Raw genomic sequence first — 20,351 nt, 5'->3', positions numbered from 1 at the left:
CAAAAATTTCCTCAGAGTCAAGTCTTACAAGGGTCTAGTCTCTGCCGAAGTTGCCAGTATATAACACACTTCTTCTTCCATCATTTGTGCTTTCTGTGAGTAAAAAACAAACATGCGTGCGTGCACACGCTCTCTCTCTCTCTCTCTCTCTCTCTCTCTCTCTCTCTCTCTCTCTCTCTCTCTCTCACACACACATACACACATACACACAAAACCAGAAAACCTTTGCCCCAGCCACCATGCTGTTTTTTCAGTCTGTGCCTGTGTGTGACCCAAAATGGTCCAATCAAGGGAGGGGGTCTCTGCTTCCTTTTGTGTTCTCACTGATACTGTGGTTCAATACATATTATTATGACAAATGAAGCTATTTGCCTGACACTAAGCTTTCCAACCATCAATTTGTTAGAAGAAAGTGGATGATGGATGTTCTCTTTTGTTGAACTTGAGGTGAGGTTAGAACATTGAAGAACTTCTCAGGCTGGGGATATGGCTCAGTTGGTAAAGTGCTTGCCACAAACTCATAAGGATCAGGGATCAATTCCCTAAACCCATTTCAAAGTGCCAGAAACAGTGGTGTGCACCTTAATCCCAGTTCAGGGGAGGTAGAGGCATGAGAAGGGACTTGCTGGCCAGATAATCTAGCCAGATCAGTGAACTCTGGGTTCAGCAAAGAGACCTTGTGTGTCCCCCACCAAAAAAAATCAAAAGGAGGGTGATTGAGGAAGATACTTGAGGATAGATTCTGGCCTCCACAGGCACACTCACAAACATAAATGTGTACTCACCCTCACATAAACATGTACACAGAGAGAGAGAGAGAGAGAGAGAGAGAGAGAGAGAGACAGGCAGACAGACAGAGAGAGAGACAGAGAGACAGAGAGACAGAGAGAGAGAGAGACAGAGAGACAGAGAGAGACAGAGAGAGAGAGACAGAGAGAGAGACAGAGAGAGAGAGACAGAGAGAGAGAGAGAGAGAGAGAGAGAGAGAGAGAGAGAGAGAGAGAGAGAACAGACAGAGAATAAACTTCTTACTCCAAGAGGCTTTCATTCAAAGATAAACAAGAAATACAGAATCTATTTTATTTTCCAGGGGAAAACATGACTGTATTTCACTTCTGGTCCTTCTGTCAGATTGAAGCGCCTGCTGGTGCACAGGGCCCTGGTGCCAGCTTCCAGGTGACACAAGATGGATGTCCACCTAACATGTTGGCTGCTGTGTCGTTCCTACCAGGAAGGCAGATCAAGACTGGATTTTCTCTGTCAGCATTTTCTTTTTGCAGTCATCCTCCAAGTGGCCAGCTGGGCCCACAGTTCGTCTAAGGCCTGTGCCAGCTGGGACCGTAGAGTACCTAAGGCCTGGGCTATTCATGTGACTTTGGATGCTGGAGTTGCCAGTGGAAAATGGTTATTCAACATCTGGGAGGGATTGTGTCATTGTTGTTCACAGCAGAAGATGGATGCTCTGGGCAGTCAGGCAGTCTACACCCGATGCCTCAGCTTGAGACACACACAGACAGACACAGGCTGCTTCTTTAACTTCGTTCCCTCCCCACCTGCACACTTGCTACCTCTGAGACAGCACCTCCAATTGTTTTTGTTTTTTTTTTTCCGTTTTCACGTGTACCTATGTGCAGAACGTTTACGCATGTACGTGGCACTCGTGTGTGGATACTTGTGCACATGTGCACATATGGATCTCTTATTGAATCTCTCCCAGATTTGTCTAGGCTAGTTAATCAGCAAGCCAGATGGGTTCTCTTGTCTCCAGCATCCTGGTACTGTGACTACGGGTGTACACCAGTGCCCTCCATCCTTACCTGTTTTCTGGGATTCTAAACTCAAGTCCTTAGGCTTGAACAAGGAGCACTTTAGTGACCCAGCAACTCCTCAGCCCCCTACCTTGTTTTTGTTGATTCACACTGGTCTCCTCAGAAGCCTCCATTCTGCTTTATGTCATGTCATATCATATCATATCATCATATCATATCTGCAACCTCTCTCTTACCCTCTCCACCCCCTTAAGATTTCTTCTTCATTTTTCAAAGTCCATTTTATAGTTTCATGACCTATTCTTATACCTACATACACACACACACATACACACTCTCAACACACATACATCCACACACATCCACAAATACACTCATAATACACACACTTCCACACACATCCACACATATACACACTCATAATATACACACATCCACACATATCTACACTCACATATACATACTCATAATACACACACACACACACACACACACACACACACACACACACACAAGAATTGAAGTCTCCAGTCCACATGTAAATGGAAACATAGTATTTGGTTTCTGGGCCTGAATTACTCATGTAATGATTTTTAGTTCTATTGCCGTGTTGTTTGTTCATTTGTTAAGTTGTTTTCATTGTCCTTCTCACAGGCAAAAGTACCCTAATCCAGACCTGTTGCTAGACCAATCTTCAGGATGGGAAATTTTTAGTCCCTCTAGGGGCTTACACAACTTTGCAAATTAGGTGAACATTTGCAGCATAGCCATCAGATACTACACAATATACATGAGGGTTAATTTATGTGTCTCCTTATCAAGACTGAGGGATGCCAGGGTTGTTGGTAAAACTGTCTCTGGGTGTGCTCTGAGGGCGTTTCCTCATTCAGTAAGCCATCACAATAAAGCTCTCTCTGTACGCCAACAACTTATCTATAAATATATTAACTGGTCTGTTTCTCAGGACAACACAAACACAGTATGGGTCAGCCTATATCCCCCATGCCTCCTCTATGACCAGCGCCTATTGCTTAGAGTTTGCACCGGGTACCACACATTCCTAGCTTTCTCTCACACTACACACTTAGCATTCAGTGTACCTTGTACTTCCTGCTTCTGTCTGTTCACAGTGGGCCCAGTTTCCGTGGTTTAACTACAGCTTATTCCTGCCATTAAGAGCCATAACAATTTTCCTCATCTCCCAGGTAGCTAGCTATACCCTTCTTTGACCTTCCACAGCCTGTGATGTGAGCTAATGCGACTTATGGTGACCACACACATGCTTTGTAGTTCAAATTGTATGTGTCTCTGTCGTGGCCTCAAAGAGACTTCCCAACCTAATTGCCTGACACAAGAAGCCAGTACAAGAGCTGATACAAGAAGCCAGCAGGGATACAACAGAGTGACCCACATGTTGGAGACCTGACAGGCCTTCAGATGGTATTATTAGTCCCATGCTGATGATCAGCAGGCCTGGAGTTGAGATCGACATCCAGTCTTGCTCACTCTTGCTTCTTTGAGGCTGCTATAGTTATGATTTAGAACATTACCCAAAGGCCTGTGTGTTCCCAAGCTGTTCCGGCTTGTTCCTAGTGGAATACGGTAGAACCTTTGAAAGGTTGGGCCTAGGGGGAGGTCTTCTAGCTATTGGAGACATACCCCTGAAGGGTGTAGTTGGATCATAGCTCCTTAATTTTCTGTCCTGAGGTAAGTAGAACTATGGGCCTCTCCCATGATGCACTGCATTGTGTAATGCTCCCTTCACCCCAAGAAATGAGGTAAGTCATGAACTGAAATATCCAAAACTGTGGGCCACATGAAACCCTTTCTCTTTATAAGTGAATACTCTCAGGCATTTGTTACCGTGATAGAACACCGACTAGCACAGGGCCCTAACACACGCAATGAGAAAATAAGACACACAGCATTTTCCTCAAGGGCTGCTACGCGGCTCAGTGTAGGTCATCTGAAATAAAATAAGATGTCTTTTCAAACAGTGAAGCACAACACACGTATACATGCAAACCTATGCACTGGGACAATTTGCCTTGAGTGTTTATAAGTGACTGTTTAAAGAATCTCGAGGACACAGGTATTCTAAAAACCCTTTCTTGTTTACCTTGGCTCTGCTCACAGCTTTTAGCATCATTTATTTTCCCTTTACCTAATTAAGAATTAATTCTCTCTCTCTCTCTCTCTCTCTCTCTCTCTCTCTCTCTCTCTCTCTCTCTCATCAGGGCCCACTATATAGCCTCGGCTGGCCTTGAACTTCTGATGATCATTCCTCAACCTAATGCATGCTGGAATTATAGTCACATGCTACTATGCCTTGAAAAATAACTCTTTCAATTGGACCTGTGACCACTGGATTAAGCAAACAAAACAAAACAAAAACCAAAACAACAACAAAATACCAAGGTGCAAGTTCACACATATAATCCTAGTAGTTGAGAAGCTGAGGCAAGAAGATTATGAATCCAAGGCAATCCTGGGCTACATATGCCATGATTCTCATAAACAGAAGAAACAAAAATATATCTACCTTGAAAAAGACACAGGGATCTACTCTCAGTAGTCTTCTGTGCTCTTAATAAATCTACCATGATGTAAATTGCTTTACATGAGCTTTTTGATTTTGTGGGGTTAAAATTACTGTGAATATAATTGTTTTTGATACTGATGTTAGTTGTATTAGGCTGGGCCAATATTTGGCAAGAAATCTATTTACAATGGTAGTATATTATAGAAACATCTAAGTTGAAGCAACAACAACAAAGCCAGTAGACACATGCAAGTGCACAGATATACACAGACACCGTCAGACAGACAGACAGATACACACACACACACACACACACACACACACACACACACACACACTCTGCAGCAGTATTTATGATAGCCAAAGTATGGAAGTAGTCTGGTTGTGTCTACTGCAGGAAGAATGGATCTATCATGAACTATCTACTCTACAAACAGATTCTGCCATTCGCCTCAGCGTGGATGAATCAGTAGGACACAGTGCTAAGTGAAATAAACCAGAAAGAGAAGCAGTGTACAATCCCACATGTGAAACCTATGAAAAAATTTAAACACAGAGATCAAGAACAAAACAGCAGCCCCTGGAATGGGTGGGGGTGGGCACGGGTCAGCAGAGACAATGCAGCCCTGCAGGATAGACAAGGACAGAGCTGGAACATGCACCTTGATTAATATAGTTGACAAAACTGGACTGCTCTTATCATTAAAAACCGAACCAAAACTGTAACGTATGAAATGGTGGGTGTGTTAATTCTCTACACCATCATAACTGTTTACTATCTATTTGTTGTAGCATCAAACTGGGTGACTTAAATATATAATAACATTTATTTATTTGAATTTTATGATTTTAGTGAAGTTTGTGTGTGTGTTTACATTTGGGGAGTGGTGTACACAGACAGGCATGTGGAGGCCAGAGGTCAACCTTGCCTGTTGTTACTTGAGCACCAGCAACAGTTTGAGGCTTTTTGGTTCCCTTCCTTTCTTCTGTCCTTCCTTCTTTCCTTCCTTCCTTCCTTCCTTCCTTCCTTCCTTCCTTCCTTCCTTCCTTCCTTCCTTCCTTTTGTCCTTCCTTCCTCCCTGTTTCTTTCTTTTTTCTTCTCCTTTTTCTTCTCTTCTTCCTCTTTCTCCTCCTCCTTTTTGATTAGGTAAAGTTTTTGATTGACCTGGAACACACTAGGTAGCTTATGCTGACTGGCCAGTAAGCTCCAGGGCTTCTCCTGTTTGAGCCTCCCCAACCCTGGGACTATAAAGGTGCACCTTACCCAGTTTTTTTTTTTTTTTTTTTTTTTTTTTTTTCAAACTCAGTTCCTCATGCTTACGAAGCAAGCCCATGGAGCTATCTCTCAGTGCTAAAACATATTGAAACAATTTTAAAGCTTGTTTAAACACACACAACAAAATTTACACGTGACAGAGGCCAACTGGCCATTAAGATTCTGCTTGCTAAAAGGTTTGGGTCGCCAAGCCATGACTGGACTTCCTTGGGGTAGCGATTTCTTTAAAACTGCAGAGGACTGTGGCAACTATTGTTTGCTTCACTCTGGCTTTTGGACGACCCTCTAGAGCCCTGAGTGATCTCTTGCATTGAATGATCTCTTGAGGCCATTTCTAGCTCTAAAATCTTAACTCTGTGAACTACTTCTATTTGTTATTGCTCACAAAAGTCACTGTCCACATATTCTATTCTCACTTGGCATAGGAAGTATGTGAGAAGTTAATTGAATAGTCTAGACCCATGCAGCAAGATGACATTCATTCTGAAACCAGCCTTGTGCTGCCCCGACTCTTAGTTAAATAGTTTTGGGGTAGGAGGTGAAAATATCCAGGGCAGCAAAGGGCACTGGCTGAAGCCTAAGGTGCTGAGATGCCTCATTAGCATGGTAAGGCATTTCTGGAAGCTCAGGTGCTTTCTGACCAGGTTCTTATTGGGAGAAAAGAAGCTGAATCTGTGATCTAACTAAGGCCATGTGGCATTCTGCAGGTAGAGGGTACGGGAGTTTCAAACTCCCCAGACAAGGTGGGAGAAGGAAAAGCCCTGTTGGTAAAGGGAGTCTGACATTTTGCACTGAGCCAGGACTTTCTGGTAATGTCAGACATTGACTCAGTCAGCAGGGCGCTATCCTGGTACTTAGCTCTCATGAGCTGTGGATGAGGAAGTATCCCTCAGTATCCCTGAGTGCTTTGCTCTTAACTCTGCACTGGGTCTTCTCATGTTGTGATTGTTTCCCTTCTGAAGGAGCTCTGAGGAGACAGGATCATGAACCAGGTTTCCATGGTCTCTCTCATACTAACGACGTGGCATGTATAGGGTTGGTGTCATATCATTGCTTGTTGCATGAATGACGTTTTCCAGGAAACCAAAGAAAGGCTGACATTAGATTATAATAAAATCCTCTCTGGATTAAAGTTCAGAATTTGCTCAAGGGCGCTGATGGGTTTGAACATCTGGAGCATGTTAGCAGTGGTGGTGGGAAGCACCAAACCAGCAGGAAGGTGTGGGTGGAGAGGGTGAGCAGGCTAGGGAGAGATGCCTTCAGAAAGGAAACTCCATCTGATCCATTGTAAAAGAACCCTGGACACTCCTAAGCCAACACTCAAACTCACTGTGAGCAACCTTTCCCTTTCTGGAAGCTCTGACAAAAGAGAAACTGATACAAAAGGCTTGTGTCCTGTTAGGAAGATCAGAGAGAATGCCAGAATGGGCTGAACTATCAAAATCTCCTTCCGGGCTTATTGCCTATTTGTGTGTGTGTGTGTGTGTGTGTGTGTGTGTGTGTGTGTGTGAAAGAGAGAGAGAGAGACAGAGAGAGAGACAGAGAGACAGAGAGAAGGGGGAACACCTCCCTCTTCATGGTCTAGAAATGACTCTGTCAGGTTCTACCCAAGAATAAGAATTGAGCATGGCAGTGAATTAGAAGACAGGACCTCTTGGACAAATCTTTCAATAGTGTTTCCCCTCTCCTGTCATAACACCACCGTTGGCTTCTTGATGAGTCTCTCTAGGCTCTCCATGCTCTTAGCATTGTCTGGATGCTGAGGCTAGTCCCCCAAACAATACATATTCACAGAGCGATCACTGTGTGTGGAGAAATTCTTTTCATTGTGCTGCTTCTGGTTTTGCCCAGGAGTGCTTGAATTCTCCTGAAGCCATTGGGTAGATATTGACCTTCATGGCCGTTTCAAACTAGAGGTTTCGGCATGTGTCTCATGCTTCTTTTATGGATTTGACCTGGAGATATCCCACAAGGTTTCAGAGCTGTGGTCACCTTCATTTTTGTTATGAAGAAATGAAACCTAAGAAGGAACAGATTTGGTCAGGCTCACTCAGCCATGTTGGAGGGGAAATGTGGGTCTTCTGTCTCTCATTCTCCATTATGTGATATTGTCTTTCTGTACTGTGGTTACCAAGCCTGTACACTCGGCACTTATGAGGCTAAGACAGGAGGATTGTGAGTTATAGGCCAGCCTGGGCTATGCAAAGACTCCACCTCAAAAACTCAATAAAATATGATGTAATAAAGCAAAATGTTGATAAACTAGTGTGACATACATGATTTATTTTATTGATGCTAATTATTGATGCTAGTCTCAAAGATGAGAGCTATGTGCTGACTCGGAAAAACCCTTGAAATCCTGTGAAGCTTCATCAGGCGTTATGAGCACAAAACTTCTCTAAACTCCTGCAAATTCTCAAATTTCACGACATGGCTGTTATGCAATTAAGAGTGCCAGCACATTAAATCACATTAATTACATCAACAATAATATTGTTGAGGGAAAAAGATGTCTCAGCAGTTAAGAGCACCTGTTGCTTTTTCAGAGGACTTGGGTTGGATCTCCAGTACCCATATAGTGCCTCAGGACCATCCATAATTCTGGTCCCAGGGGATCTGATGCCCTCTTCTGATCTCTATAGGCACCAGGCATGGACATGGTGCACCTCTATACATGTAGGTCAAACACTCACATAGAAAATAAAATAAGTCTTTAAAGGAAAATTTAAATTAAAATACAAGATAACATTGCCTTATCCGTTGACTGGAGACTTTTCGTGGAGACAACAGTCTCTGGCTCCTTGGCCAGCATCTCTAATACTTTAGTTGGCATTAGAGAATCCTAATTAAGGACTTCTTTCCGAGATGAGTTCAAATCATACTTTGAATTCATGTAGACAATTTACAAATGGTACTTTCTATCAACTGAAACTTGGAACATGTATTTGGGTGCCAGACCTGCAATCTGAACTTCACCACAGCTTCAGTAAGAGCTGGCACAACTCAGGTTTAACGAAAAAAAAAAAAAATCACCATGAAGTTTCTATTTATTCTGGAACAGTCTACTGGAAACCAAACACGGTTGTTTTGGGTGTCACTGCTTATGGCTATGACTCCTGCTGACAGATATAACTCCAGCTTCTGCAAATGACAGGGTTTACAGTGAGTTCTGAGTGGGAGACTGGGCAGGGTGTGGGATTCAGCAGTCTGTGATCATCTTTAAGACTCTTAGGAAAGCCTCGAGGGAGTGCTCACCCTGGAGAAGTTTGAGGCAGCTAGTGATACCTCTTTGCCTTCCTTTCTGAAGTCTCCACGTTGACTTTGAGGGAGCAACAGGAACCAATAGCAATCTGTTATCTGCCTCATTGTGTGTCAAATGCCTGGGAGAAGTGGGTTAAAGGACAGAGGGTTTGCTTTGGCTCCTGGTATGCTAGCTTTGTTGCTGCTGGGCTGTGGTAAGAACAAATGTCCTGGTGGCAGGTGTGTAAGGGACATGTTCACCTCATGGTGGCCAGGAAGAGGGGGCCAGGCAGGACACACCATCAGTGTCCCGTGACCTCTTGTCTGTTTACGTTTCCACACTTGCCAATAATGCCACCATATCATGAACTCTTCGGTGGATTGATGCACTGATGAGATCAATTGGCACCCACATGTGCATTTTCATTGGCTCTTAATGATGAGGCCAACCAGACAGGGACAACATCTCTACATGGGTAGCAATAATTGGACCCAGCTGGTTATAAAAAGAACATGAAGTTGGGAGGATGAGGATTTCGGTAGGGGTTTAGGAGGAATTGGAAGATGGGTAGGAAGTAGATACAATCAAAGTACATTGTATACACATATAGCATTCTCAAAGAATAAATCATATATATGTATACATACATATACAAACACACACACACATACACACTCAAACATACGTATATGACAGAATAGCAACTACAAATAACTGTTCCAACCTGGAGAGTAGCCTTAGCTTTCAGGGCCAGTGGGTAAGTCTGAGACAGTCCCAGAAGTCCAGAGAAAATTTTGGCTCTTTTAACTTTAAAAAATGAAATATTTGTTTGTTTGTTTACTTGTATGTGACTTGAGTGCATTTATTGGTCTAGCTAGCTGGCACCAGGGATTCGTTTGTGTCTACTGAGGTAACACACACACACACACACACACACACACACACAATCTCACTTTGCTTTTACATGGGCTCTGGGGATTCAAACTGAGGCCCTCACCTTTGCACAGAAGACACAGAAGACACTCGTGGAGCTATCTCTCCTGCCCTGGTTACTTTTTATTAGCTCTGATTTGATCACACGGATCACATGACTACTCTACCAAAGACAGCGGAGTTCAATAGATTGATGAACCTTGGCCTGAGTCACAAGGGAACCACAGGAGTCACAGCCTCTTCAGAGCTGGACAGGATCCCTTAAGGAGGGAATTGGGACATACACTGGATACCAGGCAGCAAAAACAGTGACATTCCTCCCCTTGGGCTGTTGTCACACTGGAGAGACGAGATGTATGGATATACAGCCTTCTTCCTCTAAATAGAACATCGCCTATGCTACCAAAGACAGATGCTTGTTTAGCTTGTGTTGAGCACTCTCCAGACAAGAGGGTTTCAGCCCTCCCTCCTGCTCCTGATTCTTGTGGGCTTAGCATTTTCTTTAAAGAGAAGCTGGGGTGGGCATTTATGATGGTGTAATGAGCATGTTCGGTGGGAAGCGAAAGGGTTGTGTTGGTCCATGTTCCTAAAAGTCAGAGCAATAAAAAGCGAGCAGCCTAGCCAGGCAGGGATGGTACACGCCTTTAATCCCAGCACTCAGGAGACAGAGGCAGGTGAATCTCTGAGTTCAGGGCCAGCCTGGTCTACAGAGAGAATTCCAGGACAGCCAGGAATACATAGAGAAACCTGTCTTGAAAAAAAAAAAAAAAAACAAAAAAAAACAAGACAAAACAAGAAACGGCGAGCAGTCTCACTGGCACTAAGTGAGAAAGAATTGTCTCATGGATAAAATTGCTTTGCTTGGATAATTTTAGCATCTTGGAAGAGGTTTTTCCTGTGGCTGTATTATAACTCATCTTGTTTTTATTATGTACAATTCTGTTGGGTGGTGAGAAACCAGAATTCATATGCTGTGTGGAGTTGCTGTGTGTTGGTGGGGTTATATTGTAACATTTGCATGCCATTTGCTGTATTGTTGTTTCATACCCTTTGTAGAAAGATAAAGGCTAGTGGTTTCACTCAGCTTTCTTACAGCACATAAATCTGAGATAACTGGGTAGGGAATCTCGTATACTGAAGTTACCCATCCAATGCTCTTCTATGGGTTTTTTAAGTTGGGAAAATGGGGGAATCTGGTCTCCAATGAGGACCCCTTGGAGACAGTTTGGGCCCCGGACTGTTGTCATTAAAAACAAAAAAATCGATTCCTGGGGCTGGGAAGATGGTTCAGTGGGGAAAACATGAGGACCAGAGTTCAGCTCTCCAGCAGCCACATAAAAAGAGCTGAGTTCACCAGTGCATGCCTCTTCCCATGCCACTGGAAAGGCAGAGACAGGAGAATGTCCTGGATGTTGTTGACTAGTCTTGCTGAAGCAGGGATTTCCAGGTTCAGTGAGGAACTCTGCAACTACGTAAAGACCGATACAGGAAGATATCTGACATCAGCCTCTGGCCTCCTCATGCACTCACACCCATGGCCATCCTCCACACACAAACACATGCATACCATACAACACGTGTGTGTAATGTTTTAAACATCAGGTGTCATGATGCCTCTGCAGGAGATACCATCTCACCTCAGAGTGGCTGTTAATATTTTAAAACTGTGGTGGAAAAGAAACTCACACACTTGTGTTGAGAGTACACGCTAGTTCAGCTGTCACAGAGAAGAGTATGTGTGTGCCTTAATGAGAGAAACTCAAGAACAGAACTATCATAAATTGTTATTCAGCTGCTGCTGACTTAGCCCAAAGAGATGAAATTAGCAGATTAAAAACATACCTGCACTGAACTATCATGATTCATTATGTGATCATCATGCTGATCACATAACCCAAAGACAAAAAGTTAGTATATTTAAAAACATACCTGCACAGTTGCGTCCACGTGACACTATTCTCAGTAGCTATGGAAATAGCCTAAGGGCCTGTCAGTGGGTAAATGGTAAAGAAAATATAATATTCATAAACAAGAAAATGCCATTCACCCATATATATATATAATATATATATATATATATTACTGCTCATCTGCTACGAGATTAAGTAGAAAGTGGATATATTATGCCACATATTCCTTTTCATATCTGAAAGCTAAAATGCCAGCACCATGTAGAACATTGATTATTAGAGGTACAGAATGATTAGGAAGTGTGGATAAAGGGAGAATGGGCTTGGTTAGAACACATTGAACAGTATTAATACACACTGATCAAAATAAAGCATCATCTATAAAGAACATTATTATAATAACCAGTATTCAGAGAAGACTGTGTATGCCCATTTCCCAGACAAAAAAATTAATGATTAGAACTTGGCAAAAGTATGTAGGATCGGCACCAAGTATCAGGAAAGATAGAGCCTAGCTTCTTTGTCCCACTGTACTGCCAGACTTACTATCATGGAGACACCTATGAGTCTTTCATCTAGATAGTTGGTACCTAAGTCTGAGGGACTCGTGATTTGTACTGCTCTATGGATGCCACTCAAAGACTCTCTGGTATGAATGGCACCCAGAGGTATGGAGCCTAGCACCTTCAAAGTTCTTACTCAACATCTGCTTTTCATCTAAATCCTCAAGTCCCGGAGCTGGGGAGACGGACGGCTCAATTGTTGCAGCTCTTGCTTGCTACATGCATGATGCATGAACTAAGTCTGAGCCACAGAAACTACACAGAACAGTTCTGGGGAGGTGGAGACATGCAGATCCCTGTGGCCTGTTGGCCAGCAGCCTAGCCCAGTCAGCAAGCTCAAGGTCAATGACAGATGCTTCTTCAAACAGCAATGTTTGTCTCCAGGTTTATCTCCAGAATAGCAGTATCCAAGGTTGACCTCTGGCCTCCATGCACACCCACCTGCACGAGGACCTGCATATTGGCACACACACACACAAACACAAACACATGTACATAGAGATACACGACATGCAGGAACACACATTCCAAACCTCAGCTCTCACCTCTTCCCCTCTTTGGCTTTTTTGAGATAGGATCACTCTGTTTAGTCCTGGTTGTCTTAGAGCTCACCTTGTAGACCAGGTTGGCCTTGAACTTCCAGAGATTCTGCCTGCCTCTGCCTGCTCAGTTGCTGGGATTAAAGGCATATACCACCATGCTGGGCCCAAACCTCCGTTACTTAGGACTTGGTTTAAATGTTTCTACTTTTAATCTCATATGAATTTAGATTTACAAAAACATGTCTCTGAAAGTTAACGCTTATCTTCACATTCTCTCTGCTTTTTTTTCTGGGCCTGGAATTTAGGAGGAAGAACCCCCTCAAAAGCGTGAGTGCCCTGAGCTGGAACAGAAGATGCTATCAGGTAGAGTACGGTCAGTGTGGCTCATCTTTGGCTGGCTGCTGTTACTTACAGCTGGGCTTGGCTCTGCCGAAAGATTTGCAGGTTACAAAGGCAAATCTCCCTGTTGCAGATGATTGGAAACAAGGCTAGGAGTGTTACTGGATATGAGGTCCAGGCAGAACACCCAGGCAGTCCCATTGTGCTACAAAAATAGCTCTTTCCCGGTCTTGTCCTCTTTCTTGCACTGATAACAATAATGAATAAGGTGACACTTGGAAGGGAGATGGTGGTGATGATGGTGATAGTGTAGGTGGTGGTGAAGAAGGATTTCAGAGTCAGTAATAAAGATAAGGAGTTTGTGAGATCCAGAGGGACAGGAGGACACCAGGAAGTCAAGACCCTCTAAAGCAACATGGTTGATGCTCATATGAACTTACAGAGCCTGAAGCAGCAAGCACAGGGCTGCACAGGGGCTGCACAAGGGCTGCACCAGGTCCTCTGTGTATATAATGTGGCATCCAGCTTAATGTTTCTTATGGGATCCCAGAGGGTGGGAAGAAGTGACTCTTGGGCTCTTTGCCCTTTTCTTTATTTGTTTTATCTTACTGTATTTTATTTTGTTATATTTTATTGTTATCCCTTAGAAGTCTGTTTTTTTTTTTTTTTACTAGTGAGAGACAGAAAGGGAGTGGATCTGGATGGGAGGGGTATGAGGAGGAACTGGGTGGAGTAGCGGGAAGAGAAAACATTATCAGGATAAATCATGGGGAGTGGGGATCTATTTTCAATAAAAAGAAAAGAAGAGGAGTGTAGTTGTTTACTGAAATCCTTATAATTATCTTGGGAGACGTTATTTGGATCCACTGGTTGTTTTTCTTCTAAATGTTAGTGGGGAGTCAAGCATGTAGTTTTGCTGAAGTTATTTACCTCATGATAGGCAGGGCTTGTGTGGAAAGAAACAAACGATGAGAAAGTTTATAACTTCAGACTGTAGCCAGTGATGATCACGAGAAGGAATGGTTGGAAAAATAAATGCGAGTGGGAAAGACTTAAACAGAATAAAAGCTAACTTGCAAGACTCCCCGCCTTTGTTTCCTAACAACCACTGTGTTTTGTATGACTCAGTACTGAAAGATGGCTCCAGATATGACAGTGGCTAGAAGAGGCTTATCAGTTAGTAGAAATCGGGCGTTAAAGGTTACAAAACTCAACGTGATAAGGGAAAGATGATGAAAAATTAGGGGGAAAAAAAAAAGGAGGCTTCTCTGGCATGATGGAGGAGAGGGGCAGCTATTGGCCAGCCATGCCATCTTCTACTGCGTGTATTTGTTCATGTGTGTGCTCATGTCATTGAGCATGTGGGGTAGTCAGGGGACAGCTTGCAGGACTTGGTTCTCAGCATTCACCAGGTAGGTCTCGGGGATAGAACTCAGGCTTAGTAGCAAGTGCTTATCCATTGGGCTATCTCAGTAGCCTACCATTTCCTTCTACAGCTTTCTTCCCTTGCTTCCATACCCAGACCCCCATCAAATATGACCATTGCTTTGGTTTAGTGCCTCTTCCTAGGGCACTCTCCTCTTGCAGATCCCTGTATTCCTGGTTCATTGGTTGGGTGTTAGCTCTAATGTTCTGTTCCCCCGAAGAAAACTTCCCTGACCACTTCACACTCCTCTGAATCACTTCTCATGCCACTGCCTTTCTTTTTGAACACCTGGAACATATAACATACATATAGCAGCTATTGGTAGGTCTCAACCTAACCCCTACTCTTTTTAGATAGGCTCTAATGTAACCCTGACTTTGCTAAGTAGTTGAGATTGACTTCGATCCTCCTGCCTCTACCTCTAAGTGTTGAGGTTACATCTGTGTACCACTATACTCACTTTATGTGATGCTGGGGATTAAACCCAGGGCCTTGTGCATGACAAACAAACACTCTCTCAGCTAAGCTACAATCCCAGCCTTTAGGAGTCTCTTGGTAGTCCCTTGTGTGCATTTATGTAAGGTATTGTCTTCCTTCTGTGAGGAGATGAACGTGGTTTGGTGAAAGCCATCTCTGTGCTTGGCTTTAATTTCTTAATTAAAAAAAAAAAGAATCAGACATGGTGCTTGTAGTCTAGACAACAGAACATGCTTAAGAGACAGATATGTTTATAACACAAGAAATGCTATGTGATGTCAATATCATCAAAGTGCAGCTGGAAGCTGCAAGTTCACATTGGGGGAATTGTGACCAGAGAGACTGTGGCAACCTTGGGGTTGAAGATGCTTGTAATGACTCTTGGAGTTGGAAAGCGGGGGGTGGGGGGGAGTATAAGGCAGAGTTGAAATTACACCTCTTGTCCTGAAAAATGGCTCTGACTGTCCCTTTTGTGCTCGTGCCCTTGACTTTTAATTCCTCAGATAATGATCATTGCTTGGACCACACAAAATCAGCCAATGAGGAGATCAGGAGCCCAGGAGTGTAGAAGTGGTATTTGCTCTGCTCTTTGAGGGTCCACTATAGTTTGAGGGCATTTGTTCAGATGTATAGGAAAGCATTGCCACACTCCAAAGGTTTCCTTTTGTGAGTGTGCATGGGTGGGTGAGGGGTATGTAAGTGAGCACAGGCCTGTGCATGTGGGTGCCAAAGGTCAACGTCAAGAATCATTCTTCAGAATCTGCATCTAGCACTTGTTTTTTTTTTTTTTTTTTTGCTTGTTTTTGAGACAGAGTGTCTCACTGACCTGGAACTTGCCAAATTGTCCAGGCCGACTGGTTAGTGAGTAAGGATCTGCCTATGTGCCTGACTAGAGCTGGCTTTCTTAATGGGTTCTGAGGATTGAACTAAGGTCCTCTCTCATGCCTGCACAGCAAGCACTTGATCAACAGGGCCATGCCTCTAGCCCTGTTACAAGGATTTTCCAAGATACCATTGACTCTACTGAATCCCATGACACCTTAAGGAGAGAAACGCGTTTCATTCCCATTCTGCTAGGGTCCTGGTCTTTAGGACCTCTGAGGGTGTCACTAGGAATCTGGCATCATAGGAGGATTCTCTTCAGCAAACACACTGGGAGTCAGAGCACAACCAGGGAAAATAGTTCTGTGGAAAAGGAGAAACTATACTTAGTTTAAAAATTAGAATCCCAAGACAGGTAACATGGTGCACACCACACTGGTCATCCCGGCACTCAGAAGGATCATGAATTCAAAGCCAGCCTAGGTTACATAGTGAGTAAGACACTAGCTGAAGAAAAAAAGAGAAGAAAGAAAACAAGGATAGACATGTAGAATCACAATTTCTTTGTTATAATTGTTAATTTATATTTGGGACATATGAATTAGCTTCTGTTTTATTATCTTCAAAGTCCACCTAATCATTGTATTCTGTAAGTAGAAATTTCAAGTAAAAAATAGTCTCTTACTATTTCCTTATAAATTTAAGTTTTTATTTATGTGTGCATCTGTGTGAGTTTTTCTGTACAACAAATGAACAGAAGAAGGCATCACATACATGGCTTTGTATGTAGTCATTAGCTGCCCGACATTGGTGCTGGGAACCAAACATAGATACTCTGGGAAAGAAACAAGTACCCTGGACCCCGGAGCCATCTCTCCAGCTGCAGAGTCTCAGTATTTCTAAAATTCTGTGGATTTACTCAGTCCGTGCTTACTGTAGCATACTTTATTCAAGGTTTGTTGCTTAAGGGCTGTCTCTAGTTTAGACCATTTGACTTGAGATCCCCTATATTTTTGAATCATTCTTTGAAATCCTGTTAGGTATAAAGTGGACAGGTTGTGTTGGCTAAATTATTCCAAAACTATGAAAATGTAATATTCTCATTCAGAAACATTTATTGGATGTCTACTATGTGTCAGATATCGTGTGAAGATTATGCCATATTGAGCAGCTAAGTGTGTAATCACAGCACGCTGCCAACAAGACATGAAGCCATTAAACACATTAAAAGAAATATATGCTCTACAAATGATAACCTTTAAACAAGTAAAATGTAAATTATGGAGAAATCAGACTGCTGAGGAAGCCTTGTCTTCATGGGCCTTATAGTCAAACATGGCCTGTGATTTATAGAGACGGGGGACCAAGAACAAGGGCAGAACATAGCATGTGTCCAATAGGAAACAAGAACAGGGGGCCAGGGAGACAGATCAGACAGTAAAGATTTTGCCTTGCAAGCATGAGGACCCAGAGTTCATATTTAGAAAAACGAAACCCAAACTGAACCCAACCCAACCCAACCCAACCCAACAAACCAAAACCCAAACCAAAGCTAGTGTTGTGGAGTATGCATGTACCCCTAGTGGTGCAGAGGTAGAGAATGTACCCCCAGTGGTGCAGAGGTAGAGAATGTACCCCCAGTGGTGTGGAGGTAGAGAATGTACCCCCAGTGGTGCAGAGGTAGAGATAGCATCTCTTGGGCTTCTTGGCCAGCCAGCCTCTTCTGTTTGTCAAGCTCCATAGCAATAATACTCTGTTCCAAAAAATAAGGTGGAGAGCTGCAGAGATGACTCAGTGGTTAAAGCATTTGCCATGCAAGCAAGAAGAGAAAAGCTTCCAGAACCCATGTCAATGTTGAGTGAACCTAACAACCTGCCTGTAAACCTAGCCTTGGGAGGCAGAGGACTCTGCAGAGCAGGTTGGTGAGGCGGGGTAGTCATATTGGTGGAGTCTATGCTTCATTGTGAGACTCTGCCTCAAAAGGCAAGGTAGAAAGAATACAGGAAGTTCCCTGGTACTAACCTTGAACCTCTACACATGTGCTCATACACATGAGAACATGTATGTTTACACATGTGCACCACACATACATGCACACAAAATGAAGAAAAGTCAAAACAACAACAAAGAAATCAAAGTGGATGGTATCTGAGGACTGACACTCGAGGTTGTCTTCTGATTGGCACATGTGTGTGCCTTCAAGCACACCTATACACACACAAAAACATGCACATGCTTGCACACATGTGCACACACATGAGCACATGCACACATACTCAAGAGTAGAGGACATCGGAGCTCTCAAGGAATGACACGACCCATTGGGGTATTCAGGAATTCTTCTCAGAGAATATGATATATGAAGCAGGCTACAAAGATGGATATAGAATTTATTTATCAAGAGAGATACATTATTAGCTAGGGCATTAATAAAGTGAAAACCAATTACTTTAATTGATTTTACTCACAGTGATACCTACTTGGAGATCAGCCTTTTTGTTGGGCTGATGACCTAATCCTTAGGTGCCTGTCACTATGTCTGTCCTGAGATCTATAGTTTATATGTGTAGGGGTCGCCTGGGAGGCAATGGCAGTTCTGTGGGGGTGTGTTTAATCTTAACCACTGTCATTGGTCTCTGTTTCTAACAACCCAGTGCTTATGCTCACTTGAAGGTTTCTTAGTGACTTGACTGTACTAGATAGAACCCCAGTGCCTACCTAGAAGCAGGCAGTATTTCCCAGAGCCTCCGTGGACGTCTAGCTGAGTGCACAAGTGTTCTTCCTATATAATATCCATCTTTTCTGAGATGCATTGCTCATTGCTGTTCACTGCTGCTCCCTTTCTGCAAGGGGAACATGGAGTAGGGCTTGCACGTAGAGAATCAATGATTTACTCTTCCCTCCAGCCAGCTCTTCTCATGCCCCCCACCCCTTGCTGGTCGTCCTCCCAGTACACTTAACTACATGATCATCAACATCTTGAAACCAGAGCATCTGGGAGCACACCAATGTGGTGTACTCTTCTCACAAGGCCCTCCCTTGTGGGAATATATATGCTCCTCGGAGTAGAAAGGAGACCACGAGAGGAGAGACTCTTAAGGAAGAAAGTGAAAGAGAGTAATAGAGTCCACGCCACATTAACCTGGAAGCAGGGAGGAATGTCTGTGAGAAGAAACAAGCCAGAGAAGGGCAGTGAGCATAAGGAAAAGCAAAAGGTAGTGGGGGGGGGGGGCGGGAACAGAGGAGAACAAAGCATAAAGACACATGTGTATGGAGATGCCGCCATGATACACATTTCCTTACAGGCTAACTTAAAAAATAATAAATACATCCCCTCGTGGAAGGAGAGAGAGAGTATGTGATGCCCCTCCAGAACATTTAGCAAGATGGGTGGACTCTTATTTAAGTTTTCTATCACTGCCCATAAGTCGGCCATGCTTCTGTGAATCATTCCCCCCTCACCCTCCTCCCCATGCTTCGGTAACTAATTCCAATTAAGCTTATTGGTTCACCAAGCTCGCCTTAAATGGAGTCTGTTGCTGTTGCCTTATTTCCCAAGCACAGCCACACATCACCTCCCCCTCGCTGTTTGGCTCCTAGCTTTTTGAACAGCAAAGGGCGGGCTGTCAGTGGCATTTTAAATCTCAAAATTACCCAGAGAACAAAAATCTATGGAGGCTGTTGGAAGTATTTTTAATATCAGCAAAATATACAGGCAAAGAAAGATGAGTGGAGCCGGGAGTGATTGGGGGAGACACTGTTGGAGGTAATTCTGTCACTTGGTCATCTCTCTCTTCATCCCAGCTCAGGAATACCGAAATCCACGTGCAAACACACCAAAGGATCTATTAGGCTGCGTGCTTCCCGTGAGCAGTGGACTTCGTCTTAGTTAGGGTTTCATTGCTATAAAGAGACACCATGACCACGGTAACTCTTATAAAAGAAAACATTTAATTGGGGCTGGCTTACAGTTTCAGAGGTTTATTTCATTGTCACCATGGCAGGAAGCATGGCAGCATCCAGGCAGACATGGTGCTGGAGGAGCTGAGGGGACTACATCTTGATCTGCAGCCTGCAGATCTGGACCATGTGCCACAGTAGAGCACAGCCCGAGCATATGTGACCTCAAAGCCTGCTCCCAAGGTGACATACTTCCTCCAACAAGGCCACACCTACTTCAACAAGGCCATACCTCCTAGTAGTGCCACTCCCTGTGGGCCACGTGCGCATGCACGTGCACGCACACACACACACACACACACACACACACTCGAGTCTATGGGAATCAAAGCCATTCAAACTACTGCAGACTGCATTTTTTAAAAGATGAAGCCAGAGCCAAGGGAGATGGCTTAGTGAGCAAAGGTCTGCTGTTTAAGTGTGAGGACCTGAGTTTGAATCCCCACGCCCACACCAGCAGCTAGCATGCCAGCAAGTGTTAGTTGGAAGCAGAGCCAAGCAGATCTCATGGGCTGGTTGGCCATCCAGCCCAGTTGAAATGGCTGGATCCA

At 43.6% G+C, this 20,351-nt stretch overlaps 1 protein-coding gene across 1 annotated transcript in view; it reads left to right on the top strand.

Annotated features, from left to right (window-relative positions):
• The window catches only part of LOC143443167 (uncharacterized), a 74,014-nt gene extending 60,762 nt beyond the window's left edge, over window positions 1-13,252 (top strand). Inside the window, exon 2 of the mRNA XM_076938805.1 lies at window positions 13,082-13,252. Within this exon, the coding sequence (XP_076794920.1) occupies window positions 13,082-13,252 (171 nt within the window). The remainder of the gene's footprint in view (window positions 1-13,081) is intronic.
• Window positions 13,253-20,351: the final 7,099 nt, after the last annotated feature.

The sequence above is a fragment of the Arvicanthis niloticus genome, chromosome 8 (genome assembly GCF_011762505.2).
Source record: "Arvicanthis niloticus isolate mArvNil1 chromosome 8, mArvNil1.pat.X, whole genome shotgun sequence".
Lineage (NCBI taxonomy): Eukaryota > Metazoa > Chordata > Mammalia > Rodentia > Muridae > Arvicanthis > Arvicanthis niloticus.
Note: the sequence above shows the minus strand (reverse complement) of the source record. Positions and strands in the feature narration are given on the sequence as shown.